This window comes from Ischnura elegans, chromosome 2 (assembly GCF_921293095.1).
Source record: "Ischnura elegans chromosome 2, ioIscEleg1.1, whole genome shotgun sequence".
Lineage (NCBI taxonomy): Eukaryota > Metazoa > Arthropoda > Insecta > Odonata > Coenagrionidae > Ischnura > Ischnura elegans.
The window spans coordinates 63,554,079-63,581,154 of NC_060247.1; the positions used below are offsets into that span (position 1 = coordinate 63,554,079).

Consider the following 27,076-nt stretch of genomic DNA (forward strand, 5'->3'; position numbering starts at 1 on the left):
ATGTTGGCATAGTTCTGCAGCCTCTCTGACATACACAGATCACAAAAACTAAGATTTAAAAATTTCAGGCTCATTATTCAACAAGATGACAATGAGGTCTTCAAATCCAAATCGTTCATCATCAAAAAATACTAAAGCTAGGCTGCCCACAGTCAGAGGCAGATTTAGGGGGGGGGCGAGGGGCACGTGCCCCCAAATCATACACCTAGATATTAGACAGAATTTTTTAAACTGCTATAATTACATTCATATTGTTTTCGTGTATTACAGAGCCTCGATAATTTGATTTCATATCTTCCATGTAAAAATAAATAGAACATTCGAACAGTAATTGTTGTTTTTTGCTTTTAATCTCAAGTAAGTGAAGATCGTTTGCCTTGTGCACCTCAGAAAACAATCCTGGATCCCCTGCCCACACTTCCTTTTATATTTGCCACAAATTTAGAATGCCTCAACTCATATGAATACAGAAGGGAGGGGCAGCTAACATCAACGAGCCAGATGTAATCTTGTAGGCTTGCAATCTTTTCTGATTGGACAGAGTCACAAGGCAGAAAATGATTTATTGAGGTGGTATTCTTAAAACTGATTAGTCACTTGATACACATGGACTCAGTCATTTGGGTTTTACATCAAAGTGCTACTTTTGATCACAAAAATAGTCTCATTTCAAATAAGCGAGGCATTTTATTTAGCATTAATCCACCTTTTACTAAAAACCAATTTCACAAAAGAAACTATGTTTACTTCTGAGTCTTCCATCACCAAAGTGGGCTTGAAGGGCAGTTAAAATCACATGACATTGGGTAATTCTTTAGCTTCTCTGGAATAAATGTGCATTGCCATTGTGTGAAAGATAGGCCACAACTGCATGACAAATAAACTTTAACTTGAAATTAGAGCTAGCGTGATTCACTATGACCGATGTAGAATATTTTACTTCCCCTTAATGGTATAATAGGTATGTACTACATACATACATAATAAGATGCAGAAATTCATATTTTCATGAGCATTAACATCATTTTGGATATTTACCATAATTGAAATATTAAATCATAAAGTTCTAACTTCTGATCCTGGAATTTATGCATGGAGAGACATTTTTCGGCTGTAACTAGTTTGGAAAATCTAGGAAAATTAGTTTTTTGTAGAGTCCACGATATTTGGTAAAATGATAAATATTTTCCTCTATCTTTGAAAAATTATGATAATAGTAAAATATGTAACACAAGGTCCAGTTCCTCAGATTTCAATGAATACATAACAACTGAGTTTGCCTAATCAGATAGACCTGGAGTAGATTCAGAAAGATACATATAACAGAATTGTTTTGCAATTTGCACATACGTTAGCTTTGATGATGATATCAATTCAGTGAACCTTTTCAGCCAAATAATACACACAAGTTAATTTAGTCATAAATAAACACAACAATGGAGAGCTAAAACAGCCTATCACTACTTAAATTATAAAATTACTATAATAAAGTAAAAAAAGAGATTGAAATACAAAGACTACAGAGAAACTTAAGCAAAAGGAATAAATGGATAACCACAAATTCACGATGCAATAAAAACATCGAACAAAACAGTAATGCCAACACTATGGATGAGACACAGGCTTGAATACATAAATGGAACATAGAGAGGACAAACATTCATTGTACATCCACGGAGATCTCCATGCAACAGCCTAAAAATGAAAAAGCACATACCCAAATGCAATTCAGGTGAGTGGCGCCTTTTTAGTGACAACACCTACATTCCACTCTGTTGAGGAACTGGGAAAAAATAGGTGGAAGGTGAAGTGAAGAAAGGATAAAAAAGTGACAATAAAGGGTCTCGGCTGGCTGAGTTGGGAAAAAGGAAAAGGGCATAAAACAATAAAAAAGATAAGAAGAAATCAAAGGGGAAAAAGAGTCTCAACCAGCAAAAAGCAGGATTAAGGAGCATTACGGGTAGGGAGTTGGTCTTAGAGAATGGAAAGAGTGGAGATAAAATAGATATATTGAATTCATTAGTTTGTCAGTTAAATATTTTTAACAAAAAGTAGATAATTTAAATTCAAATATATAAGTTCAAAAAATGTAATCTGGCTTTTGTTCAGTACACATCAAAGAATACTAAATAAAAAATAGAGAACTAAACCCCTATAAAATAAAATGTGACAGTGCCTTACATCCAAGAATTTGTTTCTACATCGTGCCCAATTATATAGCAATGTATTTAGGGTATACATAATGCATACCATTGATTGAGACAGTATTTTTCTATCACAAGGCTTTACATGGCTTGAAAGCACCATTTGCTTGTACACCCAAATTAAAATCACCATTCATAAAATAGTTTTCAGTATGCTGTTTATTTTTTCTTCTTCCAAAGTTCTTCCAATTTCAGGGACACAATGATTAATTTTCACGCTACCGTAAATATAGATAACTTTATACATACATGTAAAAAAGTTATTTCAATACATCCTGAAATGGAGTTATTGCACACAAAACCACCATTTCCGAGAATACAACGTCACAATTTAAATGTTGGCTGTACTGACACACATGTACAAATATAAATACCAAGCAATTGATATTCATCCCATGAGAGGATATTTACTAGGAAATTGAAACAAAAAGACAATTATCAGAATAATATAAATGAAAATTAGCCATGAAAACTAACATTAATTGCCATACTTGGTAAGGCAAGTATTTAAAGTTTTTCTCCTAACAGTTAGCTTCAATTAAAGTTCATAAGCCCATAATGAATACCATGCCTTTATAAAATAATTTTTATGGATTATATTTTACTTACATCTGGAGGAAATTTGCTCTTGATGTACGGCTCGTAGGTCTTCCCCTGGTCTTGGTTAGAACTAAGAGTCAACCCTACGAGTAGAACACATTCAAAAAGATGAGGAAATGGATTGGCTTGTGTTTGGTAGGGCTGAGCTGTTGAAGGGACAGACTGATTTGATGAGGGATCAAGAGATGTCCGTGGGTTTTGAGTCATTTTGCTCAGGTACCCAGTCGCCGTAACACCATGGATATAGCTCGAATTCTCCAGCTGCATTTTCTGGAACATACTACAAACTCTCCTCACGTAGCCTTTCCTCTTCTCCAGCATCTCCTTCGTCATAGGATCATTGTCCTCCTCCCCATTTTCCTCCTCTGTCTCCGTTGAGGGACTGCACAAAGATGTTTTTGAACCTTTGTTGAAGCCGTCCTTCCCGACGGAGTGAGAAAGACTGGAATCCTTGAAGTCATCAAGTGGACTCTCCAAAGTCACCGAGTGTGGCGAACCATCAAAATTTTGGCCAACAAGGGAATGATTCTGAAAAAATAAATGAAACAATTTATAATACACTAGATGTATTGATATTCTTCTGATAAAATATTTAAGTAAAAACTGTTCTAGCCAAAGAAACAAAATATGCCCTTTTATATCAGGTAGAGGGAAAACATTGCCTTATGTTAGAGCAAATATTTGCAAGTTATCTGCATTGCCCAGTTTGCATTTTCACTCAAATTTGAAATTATTTTAGCCACTCAATAATGAAGCAGTCCAAATTAAGCATTTACAGGTTTAATGAAGATGTTACAAATGGTTGATAGCTTTTCTATACACTAAAATAGGTGTGTTTGCATCAAAAGATATATGATAACGGGAGATGATTAATTTTTGCTTTTTCATTTAAAACATGAATTTAACTAACTGCTATTCTTCCTTGCAGTTTTCTACATAGGCCGAATTGGGTAAATTAACAACAAAGAATAACTGGGATTATTAACAGTTCATTTTTGAATATGTAATCATTAGCAAGTTACACTTAAAATTTTTAACATTACCTACAGTTACAAGTAGGGAAACAGTCTAACTAGAATATTCTGCACACTGCTTTTTACAATGGAATTTAACTGACCCAATTTACCATGGACAAATAATGAATACAGTTACCTTAAACTACCTGAAGAAAGAATATGATAACACTATAAATAACCCCATGCATTTTAATGAAATTGTCAACATATTATCATTGGCACAGTTGCATAGAGTATAGTACCAACTACTTTTAGCAAACAAGATTACCTGGATATAGTGGTCACATTATTGATACTGTAACATTAACAAATAAAATCTGCCTTAACTGTAACTGCTTCCTGTACTGAGTAAATCTCCACAACAGTACAGATATTGTTATTAGAAGGAATTTGATGCAGGCGTGATCAAAAATTTTATCCGGCAGCTTTCATTTTTATGGTTTCCTAAGTCATTGTCTTAACTAATGCTTGAAGTATTTTTCAAAACATCAATATGTACCTCCAATTCTTTATGGAAAATGAATCTTTCTACACCCCTATATGAATTAATAAGCAAGGGTTAAATATTTTTACAATCAAATGCAGGTGATCACACAAAATACAAGATAAAAATGAAATTCAAGCCTGCTATAATAGCAGTGAGGTAAATTCCTAGCCTGCTAATCCCAGTGTCACAGGTGCAAGTCTTATGAGAGTGGGTTTTCACTACTGTGTTTTTGAAGTTGTACTGATCTATTCCCAGAAAACCTAAACATGCCCTTTGACTTCTAGGGTTTCTAGGGTACACTGGCCAACAGAAACATGTGAAAACCAAAGAAAAGCCCAAAATGAATAACTGAAATTCTATAATGAGAGACATAAAAACTACTGAAATTGAAAACTGCAATAAAATAAATGGAATTAGGAAGTTATGAATTTAAAAAAATTAAAAAAGAGAGATATGAAACAAAAAATAAATAATAATTAAATATTTGATTTTCTTAAACCTCTAAAAAGCGCAGCAAAATCAGTAGGTCTCCCACATTTGAAAACAAATAGCAGAGTGCAAGAGAGATCTCATCCCCATAATTTGCTTCAAAATATTTGCTCTTTTATGGTGGCATTTAACTCCAGTTTTATTTATCCCAAGATCTTGAAATTTTCTGAATACAAAGAGTAGGCATTTGACAACATTTGCTATCTATCAATCTATCTATGTGATCACTCAAACTACAGAAGGTTTTTTGGCCTCGTCAACAGCTGATTGCCATCCATCTCGGTCCTGATTCAGCTCCAGTATTCAGATGAGCCTTTACATATCTTTCTGTACTCTATTTCCCCACTATTGTCTTGGACATCCAAGTAGTTGTCTGCCTCATGGAAGATCATACGCCACACACCATACCCAGTGTGGAGTCCAGCTTCCACCTGTTCATGTGGCAAGCCCATATTAATCTTCTGCTTTTAATTTGGGTAATGATGTCATGGTCTTGGTAGAGGACTTTGATGGTCCATATCCTACAGGTGCCTTGGTCACACACTGGTCCAAGATTGTATTTCAGAATTTTGTTTTCAAAGACTGATACCTTCTTTTCTGATTTTTTGTTTGGTGTCCAGATCTCATACCAATACAGTAGGTATTACCATTCTTATAGAGCCTTACTTAGTGATTTTTGAGAGGAATTACTCCTTAACAGTTTTGGTAGTGACTAATAACACCGATTTCCCTGCATGACTGTAATTTTAAATTCTGTCCCTTAATTGTTACTCTCATCCATTGCGACACCTAAGTAGTTGAACTTTTGTCACATATTAGGAAGGTATCTCTCTAAAGGAGGAGGGAACTTTCATAGAATTTCTAAAAATATTTGGTTTTCTTTTCACGGACTCTTAGACCAACTTTTCTGCCTGTTTTATAAACATTCGTGCCAGATTTTTTCAAGCTGTCATAATCTTCAGATATTAAAACTACATCATCAGCAAAAACTAAAATATTGAATTTTGTCCCCGTGTCACTAAATTAAGAGAAACTAGTAGCGAGCTGTTCAGTTGCTGTAACTATCTACTGTTTAAATATACTATGTTAAGGCATTTACATGACATGTAAACACAATCTTTTTGAGTTCCACAAGTAGATATTTGGCTTTATTCAACATTTAATGATTTTTTAAATATAAAAAATGCATTTATAATGAGAAAATACTGAAGTAAAACTTTCAAATCTAAGATGCATGCAAATATTGACCAGAGTCTACGTTATACAACATGATAATTTCAAGACAAAGGGTTTACTTTTAAGCCAGTCATCCGTCACAAACAATGGATAGGTCAAGAGGGAGGTTTGCGCCATCTTAATGGGCTCATTAGTTGCACGTATTAGACAGAGAGATATTATTAACAGAAAGGATGTAGACTTCATCATAACTCCCCATTCGATTTTCAAGAATAGGAATAGTATTTCAGAAATAAGCCTCCCAAACATGAACTTTTGCATACTAAAAATCGTCTATTCAATGAATCTCACCATTCTCGCGTCATTAGAATTCAGCTTAACACTTGCAAAGCATTTTCATGCTCGGCTCGAACGGTAAAACAAACTTCGTCTCGTCCCGTTGCGGGCGATGACGTAAGTCCACTATTTGAGTGGCAAGGCGTGCGGAGGACTTCTTCCAGACGACACTTTAAGTGGAGGAGGCAAGGGATTCCATAAGGTTCGACGCGGAAATGGACGGGAGTCAAATGCATGCCAAATGAAGGTCCGCGTGGAGGGGGCGGACCGCCAACTCCTTCCCGCGCCAAAAACCACACTTGTCGTGGCTGAGGAGGGCACTTCCCTTTCACCGAGTCGCCCGTTTGACCGTCGCCGGACGAGAGAAGACTTCACTCGCGGCCAAACGACATCATACCATCCAACAACACACACACACACCAGCGTGAAATTTCTTCGAACGTCGAAAGCACGGCACGTAAAGAGTTCACGTTGCCAACCCTCCCGTATTTTCCTGCACCTCCCGTATTCGTGAAATTATTTTCTCGCCGTTTCAGAGTGGTATCCTGAAATATCTCCCATCATCCAACAACAACACACGCTCCTTCTCTTGCCAGCGTAAACTTCCTTCGACGATCGAACGAACAGCACCACACTTCACGAATAGAGTTGCCAGCCCTTCCGTTTATTCCGGGGGCTATAGTATTCGCAAATTATTTTTTTACTTTACCAGTTACGCGAGCACCTTTCATGCAGTCAATTTCTGTCATTTACGGTGTTTAAGTCCTTCCTAAGTCTATAGGGCGTATCGTAGCGCCGTATTTTCCATTAAAACGAAGCGTTTTCTAGTAAAATTCTGTGGAGTCCCTGACCCCGAGTTGTTTTCTACAAAAAATTGACAACCTTGCACAACAATGAGAGGGACAGCTGGCGCATTGAGTGACACGTAACGACGAACACGGCTTCGGAACACGCAGTCACGTCCACCCACGCCCAGATCAGAGTGCACCGCTAATGACGGATTCTCCGGTAGGCCGCGCCCAGTGAGTTAATGCCTTCACAATGGCGCCTTCAGTATTGGATTCATACGTGAAGGGTGCACGTCTGTGCCGCGAATTCCTCGCTGCCGCGTGAAATTAATACGAGCAACTCAGAGCCTCAAGTTCAAGCAAATTCCAGCGCTCTTTGCGTCGCTGTTTCCACAATAATTCCTCCGTAATTACACAAGCCTACCTATGTTTATACCTAAAAGAAGGGCGAACCTAGATCAATGACCCAGCGGGATATGGCGGAATAATCCCTCACCTTAACGTGCCAAAAAGCGCGCAAAATATGCTCTAGGTTTTATTATTTTTATTAAATATAACAAAGTATTGGTACTAAGTGGTGCCCTCCAAAGATTTACTTAGTTTAAAGTTTCTAACCGATTAGGAGGACTAGGATCCCCACATCTAAGCCGCTGCTTACCTTCCCATTCTATCAGGCAGACTCGCGTTCGAGCTCCGTTCTTTTCGCTGCGGTCATGAATTCCTCAAGACTGATGCTACTCTTAGTTCGCTAACTAATCAGAGGACCTCTCTAGTCCAATCAAGCACTCCTTTGTGGACAGCGAAGCCATTAGCTTCACATGTACTCCTCCAACACAGGATTCCCACGAGAGGGCTTCGGTTTGAGTACCGTCGAGGTCGAGGACCACACAAAGTCGAATCTATTTTCATCCGAACGGTATTGAGAACACCACCGTTTCAAGTAAAGATGGATTCTTGGATTGGTTGCATCCAGCGTGTCGCTGTTTCAACAGGAGCACCTGGTGTATTGGATTCCCAATCGGAAGGATCCTATCTCTCGAGCCCCACTGTAGTCAGAATATCCTTACAATTAATCAAAACACTACTTCCAGAAGACGGATGGAACCTCAACCTTAAGTTCACAACTGTAGCGAGGATCAAGAAACGTCTATTGCCTATCCACTCTAACAATGTAGCTCACACTATTTTCATACTTTAATAAAATAAAATTACACGAAATCATACCTTTCCTGGCACTGACAGCAGAGGCTAATGCATTGATTCCTTGCAGCACTTCATTACCACTCGCACAATAATCGTGGCTTCCTAAAGCTCGAGTATGAATTCTTAAAAAAAAAACTAATCGAATAATTTTTCTATTCCATCAGAATAATAATGAGAAAAATTCAGGAAAAGCGACGTCCCTGTCAGATATAAAGTAAGACTAAAGTCCCATAGCCGTAATTCGGCCTAATACAGAGTGATTAAAAGCCAAGGACTTCTCAAACACTTGTCCCAGGTGTCAACCCATCGTTTGACGTCTTAATTGACGGTAATGCGACAATTGCTACGCAGTAACTTTTTCAACGTCTTCAACCCTTCATTAAGTACTCTAAAATCCGTACAAAGGCGTAAACCTTGTTGTCATAGTCACCGACAGAGGCTGGTTAGCCTCCTCCTACCAGCTCCACTCTTTCCCCACACACCAACACAAACCCCAACCAACCAAGAACCTTCCCTTCCAGACTTACGGGCGCAGATACGTAACGAACGGACTTGGATTACACGGTGACGACTGGCAGAGTGTGACGGGCGATGCTGGGGCCTGGAGCCGCGGCGGCCGTTCGCGGCCCCGCCCCGTGGATGCGGCTGTGAGCGCCGATACGATAACAAACCGGGGAAGGACGAAGGATGAAGAAAGGGAGCAATTGATGCGGCCAGGGCCATTCCGGCGGAAGGAAGGTGGGATGGGATAAGAGGGGAAGAAATGAGGGGAACGGGAAAAAAAGAAATATTTGGGGCGAGGAAGCGAACGGACTGCAGAAGATAACAAGCAGCTCGCAGCAAGAGGGGGAAAGGGGGAATTATATTCAAAAACCCACTGTCGAGAGGCGGATCGAGTTAAAATTAACTCTCGATAAGGAGTCCACGGCTGGCCTAGCCGAAAAATTAAGTGAGAGGACCACTAAGGGGTGGGGGAAGATGATCTCCGATACCTAAAAGAGCAAGCGGTTTCTTTTTTCAATTATTTTGTATTGTTGATCAGTAATTTTCAGCCAGATGACTGCCTCCTAGGTGTTGCTGGAGAATTTGGATTCAATATTATATTTTGGTCACTTTTTGTGGTAATTAGTGTCATGGCATTGCATTAGGTGTATGGGTTAATTGGGAGTGGGAAAATGGGAAGGGATTAGGACACATTTAGGATTCTATTTTTTAGATTATCAGGAATTGAATAGTCAAGATTTGTTTTCTGTTCCTGCAAAGGTATTTTCGAATTTATTGAGTGCACTTTTCATTGCCGTTAAAATGGGGTCGAGTTTAATATTTCTTCGGATATGTCAGTCGGCATCATGCCAAGGAGCTCCTAAGATTAAGGTCGATTAATTAAGGGGGAAATCAGCGTGAAACTTAAGAACTCGCAGTGTCGTAGTCCTTTTCTTCAAGCGCATTTCATCCGTGTTTTGTTAGCTCAAGCCGTGAATCATAGAGGACGACATCTAGGAACGAAAAATAACATGGGTATACAGAATATGGAATTGATGAGGAAACTCAACAAAAAACTTCGATACTGCTAAGAAACAACTCAACTCAATTTCAACCAATACCTTTTGCACGGAAGTTTGCCGTAAGATCTGCAGAAGAATTGTAGATTGGAGCGGCGCAGCGAAGGGGTGTTCCGGGGGGTCCGGACCCCCCCGAAATATAAAAGCACAATTATTTTCTCCATAAAAGAAATTAAAATATTGAAAAATCATGAATTTAGAAGAGTTTTTAAACGAAGAAGTTTTTTCGATTATGAAAAGTGTTAAAATTAGTTTAAAACCCTCTACTTAGTACCCTGTTTTTCAAAAATTTTCCCCCTGGTTTTGAACCCCCCCCCCCCAACGAAATTACTAGCTACGCCACTGGTTGATGGCTTCGAAAGAGTAAATTTATTCTATACACGCTCCTAAGCAGTGAAGCTAATTTTTCACTAGGCGTTGAACTTAAATTAATTAACCAGGAAATATATATACATTTAATATAGGGTATTTAAAATAAAGTTTCTATTTATACAATTATTTATAACATAAATTACATAAACATAAAATTATTTACAACATATTCATATAATATAAAAAGGTTTTACCAACCCGCAGTGAAATTACGTAATAAAATGTGCACGTTATATTTTTAGGGGTACAACATTAGATACATACATATGGAGGGGTACGGGAGGAAAAAAAAATGTCGGGAACCGCTGTTCTAATTCTTAAGGTTCCTTGATTTTCACGAATTCCAATTTTTGCGGTCACATTAATGCTTCCAGTTTTTGAAGGCAGTAGTAGGGACTGAAGACCTTTTTAAAAAATGTGATTAGGGTCGGAAATACTAAAAATCGCGTAAAAAAGCCAAAATATGACGCCACGCACATTTTTACTAGCAAATTCAAGGCGCCCTACTTACGACCCACTTCGATAATGTTCCCCTTACCCTGGTTATCTCAAACTTTTACTCATCTGTCCTCGCGAAATTTAGAGCCTTCAAATGTATCAGTGGCGGATTATTGTCGTTGTCTGGGGGGTTTCACTAATCTTCGCAGCGCCATTGTGGTACGCAACGCCTTTCAGCGTTAATGCAACTGCTTACATTGAAAAGTAGCTTTTAGATTTTCACCAATAATCTTTAAACATGGTTAGTTGGGCTGATGAAATAAAAGCTGACGTTGGAGAGCCACTTTGATGATTACCATCTTTCCCATTATTACAAGAATAGGGTGGTTTCCTATTATTTTTTAATTGCCTAAATCCAAAGATTATTGCTCCTGGAGTACGTAGTTCACGCTTTTAGATTTTTAAATGACGATATCTATTTTTCGCGATTAAATGAAAAGTGAAAATTTTCAAGCGCGCGAAAACGCGACGGCTAAGTATAAATGCCGGGAAAACTCCGTGTGACGTCGTTATGGTTCCCGCTGCCGCAAGTGAGGTGACCTTGGGGCGAAGCTTTGTGCGCTGATACGACGCAGGATGCTAGCAGGTAGCAGAGTACCATGCTAGCTGGTAGCGCTTGGCTTAAATTAGGATTATTAATACCTTATCAAATGAAGAAAACTTTCCGACCTTAGCCAGTTTTAATAGGTGATTATTAAGACATGTTTCCCTGAGCTCTGTGCCTCATGCATGCATTGGTAATCTCAGACGATGTAAAACTCCTATCTACTCGTATAGAAACTAGGTCCCTGTGACGTCACGTTGAGTGGCATCGCATGGGCGCCATTCTGGCATTTTTCAAATGAGGATAAAATTGACCCTTGCCATTCGTCTAAACCGGTATTTCTAAAACCAAATAATTTGCATATTATGAATACACTAATGGTGGGTAACGAATTGGAATCAATGCCTTTCGTTTTCTTTGATGAAGGAAACTACCCTATTACAGAGGTTCAATTCCCCCCCCCCCCCCCCCCAAGCCCTTGTTCTGCATACGATATGCGCAGGACATAGGGAGTGAAATGTGCAGGAGGCCAGGAACAATTTTAGGGAGGGGGGTGTTTTAGGGGAGGGTACACATTATGATTCGCCACGCAGCTGGGTGAAATTCAGGACAAGTTATCTCATATCATGGTAAAAGATTGTTAGCGAAAACTGTGGACAGCAAAAATTATACCTTGTCATGATCAATGCTCTGTTTTTTTTAAATCGTGGCACAGATTTCACCATGGACATATGCTAATTCAATGGAAGAGCACAATAGTTATCGACTATCGAGTAAAAACCAGTGATGATCAGTATAGTGTTGAATCCAAGCCTCAAAATCGGACATTTTATGTACGTATACACTTCCAGTACTTCATCGAAAACTGAAAAAACGGAAGGTTAGTTGGGCTGGTGAAATAAAAACTTGCATTGGATAGCCACTTTGATGATTAACAGTAGTTTATTGGTTTGTTGCTAGCAGTAATTTGATGATTGGCATAGTTACGATCTTTAAAATTTGTTTTTTTTATTATGACGGTCACGTATTTCCACATTTAAATTATCACATGAACACGTGAGGTGAAAATATACTTCTATGAACAGTATCCACAACGTTCCTTTAACGCTGGTAAGCGCTGAAAATGGTAATATTTCGTGGCATCAGAGGTGTCGGAAGTGTGGGACAGGAGAGGCCGATGATCATGACCAGTGATCCATTGATTCAAGGTCATCAGTTTAATAAATTTATGTTCATTTCAGTTACATTTCTCCAAAATACGGTCTTGTTGAGCGGATTAATTTTCAATCGCACTGAACGCTAATCGGGTGGCCCATCATTCTCTAACCACCATCGGGCTATCGTAGTGGAAAAAAGTCATCAGGAGGAGAGGGCTTTCCGTGTTCATCCGCTAGGCACACGATCGAAGCCAAATAGGAAACCGTAACACGTCACATTTTCCTTAATAGTCTAACGGTCGGATTTCATTAAGTTCCCCCGACAGAGAAGCGTCGATTCCACAACACTATGATCCAAACCGCCTGAAACGCAGGGTTATTTTACATAGCCAAGCCCGTAAACAACGAATATTTTCGAGGGTAGCACATATGGAGAGGGGTAACATCATAATCTTTAAAAGGCTAAAATCATAGCCTTTTCAAAACATTTTGCAGCAATAATTTAAAGTGCTTAAATTCCTTTCTCTTCTTGATTACTTGGGGTGGTTCATTCGGAGGGGACAAGGCCGTAAATTACAAACTATTGGGGTAGTGTATAACCCCTTGACTCCCTCAACTCGCAACAACCTTTCACAAATCTACGGGTCATTGAGTTAACGCTTTTCTGCTATGGAGAAATGGATGACATTATGGCCATAATAGGGAAAATCTTCGAGACAAAAGTGGACGCGAAGAATGGTAAAGGAAGAACTCAGATGCGATACATTGAACGGGAGATGATGGATTCAAGGAAAAGAAGTAGGGAAGTGTAAAACGATTGGGGGATAGAAGAACTGAAAGGGGAGCTGCGTAGGCTTATTTCCAGGATTGTTGAATGTAGATGAAAATGGTGACAGACAAAGTAAAACTAAAGAAAGCATCGCTCCCTCTCGTCTGGTCTTTCCTCGTCACTTAGTTGATAACTAACACTATCATTTTAAAATTTTCAGGAAAGGCAGAGAACACCATTGCCAAAATTTGCCTGTTAAACATATCTGATAAGTGTATCCACATCAGTTTATTTTTCTCACGAGAATTTTTTTTAATATTTGAGATAGAGACAAATGATAAAAAACTGCTACTGAATTTGAACTGAACCTTGAAATTTTAAATATAAAAGCGAAAGCATACAACAAGCAATTAGTTATTTTTTTTTAATTACGGCCAGTTAAGCGGGAAGGATACGCCATCTTAAATCTTCACTCTCCGTATCAAGTGGATCCATAAATTCGGAATTGTGATACAAAATTCTTAATACCTTCAATAGCAGGAGGCAACAGAATTAAAACACCTTTCCTCTACATAGATTCGCTGAAGCGATTACACGTTTCTGAACTTTTTTTGGCACGTAAAACGTGCATATGACAATATAAAATGGTTGAAATGGATCATTGCAATCGTTGTCAATATCCCTTAAAATGTCGCTGTCAGAAATCTGACATTGCTGCTCTCTATGAACACATCTGTTAAAACGAACATTCTGATTCAGAATAAATTAGTTGCTTCAAGTGTAACATGATGGAAATATTAGATATTCATGATGAAAATAAGTAAAAATTTTAACCTGTGAAGATTGCAAAGTTTACTCATTCAATCGTGAATACATTATTCAGGCTGGATTAAATGATGCTGCAACCTAAAGAAACCTTGCCATGCTATTGCTTGAAACCCTTTTTTTGTGTAATATAAAATTATTTGTAACAATAGGCACCCGTCTACCTATGCTTAGAAAAAAATAATCACAGGGGCGCGTCACTTTGAAAAAAAATAGGTTAGAAATTAAAAGTTATAGCATAAGAATCGACCTGACCATACTACATTCTGAGTTGACAGAAAATTAATGACGAGGAAACTGAGTTTAAAATACGCTGACTGGGAACGGCCATCAGGTGGGCTCCAACGGCTGGAAAATTTTCATAGCAAAATTAGTTGATTGACAGACCTACGTGCCAAGTAACCTTATTCTGCTATTTAGAAGGGTATCAAAGATAAGGACGCCATAATTGACGGCACCTTTCTTTACAGATACATTCAAAAAGGTTGAATAGGTAGTTTGGTACGGACCCTTCACGAGGAAGGTAGCAATGGGCTTTTTCTCAATTTTTTTTTCATTAGCGATCGTGATAGTTTGAAAGATAAGGAGACCCGTATTTTTCCGTTTCTCGATCAGTCGCCCACTCCGTGTTATTCGCGGCTAAAAAATCGAGGGTCTTAACTCTTTCCCACAGAAGTGAATGACGTCAGTAACTTATGCCGAGCAGCTCCCGCTTCTCAGCTACCTTGCCTCGCATATTAGCCCCGCGAAGTATGCTAACGTTAGCAATATTTTGAGTGATTCCTCCCGGAACGAGTAAACGATCAGGAAACCTAATGACGCCACCAACTCATAAAACGAGGGCAGCTAGCCCCCCCCCGAGCTCAGAGAAATTTTTAATTTGAATCCATTTTACTTAATGGATTAGCATTACTTATAGAACAGTGTTAGGATTAATCAAATATCTCTCATAAAGCGGTAAAACTAGTCATTTTGAACCATTAATCTTAAAATTTTCTGGAGGAGGGCCCCCGCAACTCCCACTTACCCTGGCGGGTATGCAATATCCCCACACCCCAAAGTATTAGTTGCACCTAAAACCCCCATAGCCTAAATTCTTAGCTGCGCCGCTTAACCAACAAGCTTCATACTTGTTACGGGATTTCTTCATACTTAATGCGAGAATAAGTAATCTTTTCATGCATTCATTTCCCTCGAATGATTATTTCGAAGAATTTGAGTAGAGAAAACAGAAGAGCATCACTGTGGCGCGTCTGAACTTAAGTGCTGCCCTGCTATCTCTCTTTTGAAAGTTACTTCCGTTGTGAGATAAATTTCCCACTGCACTTAAATGAGGATTTTGATCTTTCTTAAGAATCTTTCATTACATGCTAAACCTACTTATATCGCTCAAAACTTTCCCAAGGAAACATTTATATTTATTGTACCCGCAAAATGCCTTCCAATTTGTTTTACAAGAAGCTCTGTCTCACTTCTAGGAATGAATCCGATGACTCCATTTTCTCCAGAAGATATGTAATCCACGACACGACTCATCTTCTCCCACATGCCTGTTAGTCGTATGCACGCTGCCCACCCTCGACGACCAACGCACAAGGAAACACTATGACAACTCTCGCCCCTAAATGCGATGCATCCGTTTCTAAATGGGGTCGTTCACTCAGACACAAAATTCACTTATACAAATCAGTAGATGGTGGGAAAATAAACTTACGACGACAAAAATCCCCCATTCAGCCATCCTCTCGAGAATAAAAAATAGGAAAATTCCAAAGCTACCGCCCACTGTTTCTACCAGCAGCATGACAATAATTACTTTGTAGATGCATTACTCACCATAAGTATTTAAATGCAATTCCATTTCGTTCAACAAAATAATACGGATTGATATTAATTGCCATTGAATGAAATTCATTTGAAATTATTCGTGCTTACCTCGGCATGGCCTGACTCGTTTAGGAAATTTGGCTTAAGTAGCCGGTGCATACCCATAGAAAGTGACACGATTTTAGTTACTTTAGTCACTTCAACGATAGTTCTCCATTCAATTAATACAAATAAATTTGAGTAACACACGCCCCGAATTATTAATTTTTACAAGATGAAGGTTTCAAAAGCATGTTACACGCAGCCAACTGGTACCAGGAAATGGTCGCATCAAACTTAAGTAGGTACGTAGGAAGTCGCGAGTTTCAAGTGGATTGGTGACGAACGACCAGTGAGCGGCGTGACTGGCACAATTTTACATCCTGGTGAGGAATATATATTTTCGAAATGTGGAACAAGATGAGACAATGGAGTCGCATGAGAGAATGACGACTACACGAAGCAATAATTAACACTTCATGGCATAACGCAGGCGTAATTTTTCGAACGAAATAAGCCCTGCGGCAAGGCAGGGGAGGCTTTGAGGCGAAATACTACGGAATTAGCAAGGTCACATTTTCCATTTCGTTTAGAAGTGAATTTCTTCCCATTTGAAACGCATATTTCTCGGATAGCGATTATAAAAAGTTCGACAAATAAATTGAAGTATAGGTTTTCTAAACCCAGTAGTGCTAAGTGCTAAAATAGTGCTGAGAAAGTAGCTAGAACGTAATCTTATTCGATTCTCTTTCTGCAGTTATAATCACCATCGTCATCGAATGAAGATCTGATGATTTTCTGGCGGTGAAGGCTGCTCGGATACTCCACTGGGTACTCTCCTCCATGGCTGCAGGCGTTTCCAAGAAAATCATTCAGCCCTGAGGATGGAGTACGACTCGTACCCCGAAACGTCGGCAGCCATGGAGAAGATTACCCGGTGGGGCATCCAAGCAGCCTTCACCACCACCATCATCATCATCACTGATCCACAATCCTATGATTGGTTTGACGCAGCTCTCCACTCAATTCTTCATTAGCTTATCTTTTCACACTGAGAAATTTTTTCCCCTTCAGATCCTTCATTACATGGTCCATCCCTTTTATCCGAAGTCTTCCTTTTCCGTTCTTGCCATTCATTCCTCCCTCGACGAAGTCCTCAACGTTGTGAAAATGATTTGACAATCATTAATTAATAGAGTAATAGCTAAGTTCAGCTGGAGTAAAATATTTTACACTAATCATGCGATTTGATATCGGGACCAGTAGGACTAATGGGAGTGAACTTGATTGGATTATCCTCCCAAGTCCACACAAGTTAATATCAGAGAAAAATACAGCCACCTAAATTTTATCATAGATTTATTTATATAACTAAATCAATTATAATTTCAATTTTGATCAAAATTCTCCAAAATCATTATTGAATGATAGTTCACATGAGGTTGTTTAATATTGGGCAGAAATCTTATTTGACGAAAGAAAGAATGAAAAAAGCAATGCTTTCGGTTAGCTAGTATACATGACTCAACCATTTTTAACCGAAAATTGATCTTTGGCAAAAACAGCGGTCACGAGACAGGAGAGAAAAGTATTCATATTGAACCACGTCTGCCTTTTACGGAAATATTCCCGTCGCTCATTATGGAAGTTGCTCCAACATCTTCGCCATAAGTACCTCAAATGGACTCAGGGTTTGTGCCTCGGTACTTAAAAGGCCAGCCATCAACGTAACCAGCCGTAGCGAGATAGACAGGCAGGGTCGCCAACAACACTCCTTGGGTTCTTTCGCCTTGTCTGATTATCCCGTGATATCTCGACTTCCTCAACAACGTGAGTCTCGATGGTCTCTAATATTTACATAAGTAAAAGGCTGTGTAAAATGTACTCCTGCCACAGTGTGAAAGTGAGAATGAGATTGTATATTTAACGGTGAATCGGTTCGTAATCTGAGTCGTAACAAGAAAATAACTCCTCTGGGATATATTGAGAGAGTATCATGATCGCTGAGATCAAAAGGAAAATTATTTATGCAAAAATAAAGCAGAATTAAATTAAGTGATTTAATTATTTTTTTAAATGTGATCGGATGATACATGTTATTCTCGTTAAAACCGAAATCGAAAACTTACTTTGGCTTCGGGGGTTTCAATGAACCCCTGAGACGTCACTACCGAAATGAAAAATAAATTGATCCTCACTTAGACCCCTCACCCAGAACTAATGCGTAGGCAATTTGCAAAACGTTGTCATCAAAATTATCTTCAAAGCCAGAGATGTTCATGCATTTATCAAAGATGAATAAAAAGGAAATATTAAATACACGCTTGAAATATCAAATAAATGTTTCTCTTGGTTCAAGTCGTAAACTTTATTACCAACAGACGGACTATTTATGTCAACTCCGAGTTGATTTGGACAAAAACAGTGACGGCAGAGTAATTAAAACCTATATCGATACCTAACAATCTAATGTGTACCACATGAAATTCCTCATTCATTTTTTCTTCCCAAAATAAGAATAAATTTCAATTCTGCAGAGCAGCTTAACGGAATATCCGAGCATAAAAAACTCACAGATATTCGAGGGGAACGTGACGGCCTTCTACGACGATACATGGACTCGCCCTAAAAGCGCAAAAGCCATCCAGCATTTACCAGTTATGGTCATCGCTCGCCGATGCCTAATTCCGTATGATCCATGCGAGGTCGTACCAGTCTGGACGGCCTAGTGAGAACTGGGATTGTGTTTGTGTGACTTGAACTCCCAAGAAACTCTCCGATGGACGTAAAAATGAAATCAAAGAACCAATCGCGACCCCCATACCGGGTTCCATTGGACCAAAGCCGAACATACCTCTTGCAAACAATCTAAAAATACTTTTCCCGCTTCGAATAAATGTTTATTGAAATAGGGTCCCCCTATCCTAAAATCCTTTTACGCCACATGTGGCTGTTCTTTGATGAAATAGAGCAAGGTATATTTTTATCCTGAGACTCCTTTCTGGCGTATCGCATATTTATACAAATACGATTTTGATACTCGATAAAGTTCGATTTATAATACGAAAACTATAACAACAACCTATAGTAAGCTCGCCACGTTTATTTCGATTTCATATCCACCGTCCAATATAATGGTCACAGATTTTCTTGAAAGATATATAACCCATAATTATATACTCCGGCTTCCACAACCAACATACCAGAAAAATATATTATGCTAAAAAATACATTTTATACAACGCCGGCAATACACATTTACCCGAGCATTACGTATTTATCAGCTATGAAGACCAAAAATCCATGTTTTCCTCAATCAAAAGTATTTTCAGTCGGTAAGTTTAAAATTTGAAAGGGAAGGGCGATCGAATTATTCACATGCTTCACATCACAATAAACATGGCAGGTTTGATCTCTCAGCGAAGCGTAAAATTGGGGGACCAGTCACTATGTGGCTATGATGAAGGTGAACAGGTAATTAGCAGAGGGTAAAATTATGCGAAAAAAGTGAATTCATCAAAGCGAAACGAATAGACATAAAATATCATCTATATCAGTATTTCAATTAATACGGAGATCATTTAAAGAGCTGTGGCTATAGTAATGGCGAACAGCTGGGAGGTGGCTACAGGCCGCACCTTTGCCAGAGACTTCAGGATTGAAAGCTCCAGTATATTCACACTCCACTACTCAAGGAACCGGTATCATTATGCCAGTCTAGTGTTAACCATGACACGGTAAAAGCAGTAGCATTAACTTAGGATTGCTTTCAAATCTAGAAATTGGTTGCCGGCCAACAATTTCGCCGGCCTTGACGGCAGCGGGGTAAAGCCCTTGCCTGCCACACAAGAGATCGTGGGAATGAGTCTGTCCTGGGTAGGTTGCCCCAATCCAGGGGATGAATGTTCGCGAATGTACAGTTGTTAAGGGAAAAACCCCGATGTTAAAAGTCGATTGTGGATTGTGCTGTTTTCGGTGTTGCAGGGATAAATAAATAGATTTTTAAAAACGTCACCAAAGCAAAATAGTCCTGAATAACGGTCGTTATTCAAGTGACCTCAAATTAATGAATTTGTTTACTTCGGTATTCTTGCTCCCCAAAACGTTGACGAGACCACATAAAATCGGCCATAAAATGACTAAAGATCGAGAATTCTCTTAAGTCCAAACATTTTATAGTGAAACATCAACAGTCAATAACCCTAAGATTGGTTTGACGCAGCTTTCCTCTCACTCTCCCTATCGGCTAATCTTTGAACGCCTACTTAATGTTTCTGCTTTACATCCCTTACGTAACTCATCCTTGACCCACCTCGGCCATTCTTCCCTTCCACAGGTTCTTCGACAATGATTTTACATCAGACCCTCGTGCCTCATAATGAAGTGATACATAGTATTCAATAATTTAAACAAAAAACCACGAGGCAGAGAATTTTTTTCTGAGATAAGTTCAAAGGGGAATTCGAACGAATATGGCTGAGATTTTTATGAAAAAGGGCCGTCATGAAACCCCCACAAAATAAAATACGAGCAGTTAGTTAGTCTCTTCCACCGACTGGTTTTCATCGAGCACATTTCGTTTTAACTCCATGCGGGGCTTCCTCATTGACAATTCTCCCCATACACTAAACCTTTCTCATCCTTCAATGAAGAATGCTTAATGCATGATTGCAGTACCCATTGTTCAGCAGGTGGAATGACTAGTTCCACATGAACGTTTTAATGAATTCCTTACCTCGACTGTAATATCATCGCTTATATTATTTTTATTGTATTTTATGCGGCTATTATTCAACTTCATGCTCCCATTCTGACCGATCGAATAATATGCTTTGGATAAACTACTCTTCAGCCAATTTTCTTATGCGTCCGATGATCCGACTATCTTCAACGACTAAGTTCCTCCAGCGAGTCTACACATAGCTATAATCGGCCCTTATTTCACGAAGTTTCCATAAAAAGTTGTAATCAGCGGTGTATCTTTAGTACAGCAGCAGGAATGCTTCGGAAACGATTGTTTACTAGACTCGGGCACAATTCGATTCGACAGCGACACAAAACTTTGATACTCAAAAATTACTAATTTTCTAAGAGCAAAGTTACTTTTTGAATCATATTACCAAGAAACCGATACTTTTAAAGTGACACTCCTTTATAATTGACATCGTTAAAGTTTCTGAAATGCTTTCATTCGGATACGATTCATTCATTAATCAACTTTATTAGCTATTCAATAAATATAATGCACACTGTTGAATTCAATTGTTGGGAATAGATAATCCTTAAGTACATCCTTCAGCCTAAGTCGAACTCTAATTGTAAGCGTTCTATATTACGACAAAGTAATTAATTTAAAGAATTAAATAATTATTTCTCAACGACTTTAACTACTTTAATGAGTAATCTTTATTTATGTAACTCACCAAACATTGTTTAAGGTAAAACCCCAAAATAAGTATCACCCTCGGCGCCTTTAACCCTAATTTCAAGTACCCCACATTCGGTGCGAATTGGGTGTAATTACCCTAAATTCCTAAGTATAACGCGCACTCAGGCATGAGGCCTTGGTTCACCATTTGCTTTCATCTGATTGTCTCCAAATTTTCAAGTATAACGAGCAATCAAATACTCCGCAGGACACCTAAAGAACCTTGAAAACTGAAATTTTTACGGTCGGAATCAATGAAAATCGCTTTATTCAATAAGACAAAAGAAAAATTTAAAGTAATGACGTCATTGAATGCTTAACATTTGAAAAAAAATAAAAGACCCTTGACTACTCGCATTCATACAGTCGGAATCACTGAAAATCGATTATTTCAAAAAGGCAGAGGAAAATACAATAACGTAGGGGAATGCATCCCTTTTTGCATGTTCACCTAATATGTAACGCGCATCTTATACTTTTAAAAAATATGCATGACGCGCGCGTTTTACTTAAGAATTTAGGGATGAAAGTTAAGGATGAGGACTTTGTCAAAAATTGTAGATTCACATCACTTTCCAGGACGGAGATGAGAGGATAGAGCGCGCCAGCTGGCGACGGAAACCTGCCCTCGATACATTTCATTTTCCAGTGTTATCTGGACGAGCAATGGGTGCACCGAACGCCTGGGTAGTCCTCGGAGTTCCAGCTCTCGAACGACAGGGGATAAAAAAAGAGGACGGCATAAAAAAACATAACGCGGGAAAGCATCCACACTGTACGACTCCCAGCGGATGAAATTCAATTTCTTCATTTTTTCCACCTTTCACTGCACCGAGGCCCTCAAGTAGGTCATCCGCGGACAGTCCTTATAAGATTCACCTCGATCTCGATGAGTACCAGCCATAATGACAACGCAAGAAAACGCGGATGCAGCCGGGTCGAATCTATTCTTTTGCAAAACCGTAAAGAACACACTCAACGTTTCGAATCCTTAACATCCGCCTTACAGCGATGCATTCTCCACTAAGTTTATTTTTCTTCAAGTAACCAATACGATGTCAATATTCAATAGCTCTTCCACTTATTTCTTCAATTTTATAGGCTACTGAATCTTTAATCAACTTCAGGAAGCTAATCACGCGGTAATGCTCTGAATTTTAAATACATTTCAGTTCTAAGAGCAATTAAGCACAAAGAATTTTGTGTGCTGTAGGTAGACTTTCGAATAAAAAATTAAAAGAGAGGTGCTATTTCTCGTCCGGAAACAGCTTGAATACGCAGCGAGTATATGGGATCCAGCGCAGAAAGACTAAATCCGTGAAATTAATAAAATACAAAGGAAAGCTACCCGATTCATCAACAACTGGTACAGGGTGCAGAAAGAGTTACACAAAGGTTAAACGAAATAAGCTGTGAACCTCTGGAGACTCGGAGGCTGCGAGCTATGGTTAGATTGCAAAAGCAATTGAGAATGGATATATTTCAAAGCGACATGGAGAACATTAAAGCCTCATCATATTTTCACGCCCACTGAAACTATAAATGAAGAGATCTATTTTCGAACGGATAGGTATGTGAATTCGATTTCCCCCGACAAATCCCCCGAAAAAAATAGGGTTTTCATAAATGCTGAGCGTAATTTCGCGCGAGAATTTTATTTTTATTTCGTATCGTCTGGAGTTCTTACATCCCCGTCACACGCCTAATGTGGCGGCTTGCGGGGTAGTACGTAGATGTAAGCATTAATGAAAGAATTCTGACTCTGACACATGGAAAAGGAGCACGGACGTAACTGGCAAGAATGAAGAAACAGTGAAGTAGAATATACGTTCCCTAAAACAATACGCATGTATCATTTCCCATGAAATGTAGCACAGTGCAATAATGGTATAAATGACACAGGATCAGTAAAATTCTGATCTAAGAACTCTTTCGAGTCCATTTTCTGATTGGTCCGTCTAAAAGCTGATATGATTTCACCGCATCATGATATCACCGGAACATTCCATGATCATACCCTTCTTTATCATCGGAAGAATATAAATTTTCTGCTCAAAAATCGAGACTTGAGCATAAATTACCAAATAATACGTGCATAAGGATATTAAAAACTCGCATCAAAAACACCCAAAAAATATCAAATACTTCAAATACACTACTTCAGATACTAAAAATATCAGATACAAACTATCAGTCAAAACCCTTTTCGACGCTACTTCCTAGTGGCTACCTTTCCAAGGTTTTTTTATTTCGATAATACAGCAGCAGTAGTCGGTTCCTTTCACGATGCCTCCTGGTGGCAAGCTTTCTGAGAGTTCTTCTCTGAAATTTTTTCTATGTACAGAACAAATGCTAAAGACTTTGGAATAATCTCTAATTAGAATGGCTAAAACGTGGAAAAGCTGAGAGCTACTGAAAACAACGTTGGGACCGATACTTAACAAAAGCGAGAAGCAAACAAAAAAAAACAAGAAACCGAGTTATGAGGCGCTGAATCGTTCAAACGAAGAATTCCATTGCAGCAAAAATCATGACAGAGAATTTATCTATTCCTTACATTAAATGCTTCAAGAACCATCCACCCATAGTTTAATTTTTACTTTCAGAACCCACGAGTCACATATTCTGAATAAGTCCAAATTTGACGAAATTGTGGCAAAAAATTACAAACCTCAAGAAACTACGAAACCAATGGACAAACTGAAATGTGATGCGGCTGTACAATTTAAGTAATGCGGACAATTACAGCATTCGGATTAATAATCAGATTTACTCTCAATATTATTTTCACTACTTTACATATTGAGCCCATGATATCGACTTTTCTTGCAGTGGTTTTAGTACACTAACAAGTAAGTTAATAAAAATTTAAGAATAGAAATCCAGAAGCCATCATGAGGGACCAGCATGTACATATATCGTTCACGTCTTTCGCGTCTGGTCTGAAAGCATTTTGGCAAACTGTCCGGATCAGTTTTCCACCCGCGCTCTGCCTCTCATGCTGGCTCATTGTTTTCGCGAACTTCCTCCCTGGCTGGCGTAGAGCGCCTTATAAAGCGGAGAAAGATGACGTGAGCCCGTCAGAACCGGAAAGGAGACCGCCGAAGCGCAGCTGTCTCCTCCTCGTGTCTCCTGCACGCAATTCACTGGAAGATCCACAACGGAGGTGCCTGCCTGTGTGCATATCTTGAGGCAGTCCCACTACACCTGTCTTCGGGAAGCCCCCACAACGCGAAGGGAACTTGACGAGAAATGCGGCACTACATTACGGAGGAGTCAACCCGAAATGAAATAAATAATATTTTGGTGAAAATCACGTAATATATTCCCTTATGATTATTCACCTAAGACTGCCATTAGTAATGGGGGTTTCCCTCGCTATACACCCTTTAAAAACATGAAATTTTCCAAATGCTCCTATACCAATGCCTTCCTATGCAATGAATGTGTTAAGAATCAAGATGAAATTGATAGTTTGAGGCGTGACTTCGTGATATTCTTCACGTTGAATTGATAAACTTGTAGACTTCTCATAATTTTAATATAGATCAATTTCGTCAACCAATAGAGGAAACTGGTCGATATTAAAATTATTTATAAGAATTTTACAAGAATATTTGATTCAACATCAAGATAAAAATAAAAAAATTGGCCTCACCAGATTTATTTTTAAGGAATCACTAACTAAACACCGAAATTGAAATCAAAATGCACCAAACAAATTTAAATCGTGCTGCATTAGGCACGAATATAATAATTTTGGATTAAATTAAATTCCTAACGTTATATGCATGTTTATTTTTCTTCTCACCTCTAGCAGTTACCATCTCCTAAGGCGCACCTTTGTAGATAACGAGAAAAAATTTGGAATATGTTTCAATTATGTAATCGCGTCAGAAAATATTGAACGTTACCATCGCAAGAGAGCAGTCAATCAAAAGAAATACTATGTTACGCCAGGGGTAAAATTCACACCGTGAAATTGAAGTGAAGGCATCTTCATCAGAGCTTAACGATTAGTTATTCCCGTACCTCCACCAATGATTCTTATACTACGAGCCTTACAGTAAAATTAAAGTCTCCCAAAACAATTTGTGGGTTGAGCATAAAAAGTTTGTAGCATTTCATCTACTAAGGCTTAACAAAGAGCATGTTTTAGCCATGATCTGAAATGGCGACGCAAAAGAGCTCAAAATATGAGGAACAACCTCTCACACAATATCTTCCAGAATGCATTTACGATACGATGGGTCAGCGGGACAAATAATGTAAAAATATTTGAAAAAACATGTCACCGATAAATTATCCTAAGTCAGTAATCCGCGCATTGGTTTGACGCAGCTTCCATTCAACGCTAACATCGCTTAATCTTTTCATGTAACACTATGTAATCTCTTTTGTATCCTTGATAACTTTTCCAGAAATCTCTATCATTTTCCCCGTAAGCGTCAAAAATGTAACAATATATTCACACATTAATTCCAAAACTCATATTTCATTCGAACTAAAAGGAAGAAAATAAACCAACCTCCCTCGGTCCAAGGTCCCACGTTTAATTTTACACATAAAAAAACTACACGTTCAGAACAAAAAAGTGGAGAACATTCGCTTTACAACTGACACTGGAGTGACATAAATTCATCAACATATATTTAAGAATTTAGTTGACGTATCGTAATTGTAATGAATATTTACAGAGAAAAAAATTTATTTGAGATGTTAAAATTGATCCAAATTTTTGGTTTTGACCGTGTAGTCCTATATTTGTGAAATTTAAACGTAGGATCGTCAGCCAAGGAAGGGTAGTCTATTTTTCTCTTTTTAGTTCCAATTAAAAGTGGGTTTTTATATTGAATTCTTCATCATATTTTTTCTGAATTTTATTTTATAAAAGTGAGGTTTATAAGGCTACCAAAATCTTCTCCATAAAGACCTACGCAGTAGCACAAACTGTAAAGTAATCGAAGACGCAAGAAACCGACGGGTAAAAAAACATTTGAAAATATAATAATAATAATAATAATTTTGGATTCCTTTATTCGGGCGAGATTGATACTGATAAGTCCCCTCTTCCACCGAACCCCTCATTAGCGTCAATGGAAAATATTTAAAACGGTAAATTAACGTTTACAATACAAAAGTATATAATATACACTATTGGTGAAATGTCAAACAAGATAAACAAGTATATGTGGAAATTTTGTAAAATAAAAAGATTTCTGTGGGAGAGAAAAACATGAGGATAAGGGAGTAGTATTCTTCAGCAAAAAAACGCACTGCAGGAAAACACCCACACAAGAAGGGGGGCGTGAAAAAACTGTGAAAACCTACTGAGTGAAAACTAATGTCATGGCACATACAAAATAAAACATAGTTGAAATATAAGGAAAAAGTAAGGCGCCCACAATATTCGATCACGCAATCGTCTACTCTGTAGTCGGACGCGTTCTCTTTTGTGCCACATAGCCTTTGTTGTACAGGGCTGAAATGGAAATCCACAAAAATATAATTGTCTGGATAATGATAGTTGACATTCATATACTACAGCAATAACAACAGGATAATCGGGTAAGTATACTACCCCTCTGGATTTGTAATTTCAGGCAAAATCTCCAGAGTAATATTTAAACGTCGACTGTATAGAAGCCATAAATTAAAATTTTTGATTGCAATTTTATTTAATAGGATTATAATCATTCATAGAAAAAACTTTCTAAGAAAAACTTTAAATGAAGGTATTGGACAAGTTTTTTTTC

At 38.4% G+C, this 27,076-nt stretch overlaps 2 protein-coding genes across 2 annotated transcripts in view; one reads left to right on the forward strand and one right to left on the reverse strand.

The window, feature by feature from the left end:
• Positions 1-27,076, forward strand: part of LOC124153846 (P protein-like) — a 108,688-nt gene that overhangs the window by 27,585 nt on the left and 54,027 nt on the right. The gene's annotated exons all lie outside the window — the stretch shown is intronic.
• Positions 1-27,076, reverse strand: part of LOC124153845 — an 80,764-nt gene that overhangs the window by 15,225 nt on the left and 38,463 nt on the right. The window contains exon 3 of the mRNA XM_046527222.1: positions 2,814-3,332. Coding sequence (XP_046383178.1) covers positions 2,814-3,332 — 519 coding nt within the window. The remainder of the gene's footprint in view (positions 1-2,813; positions 3,333-27,076) is intronic.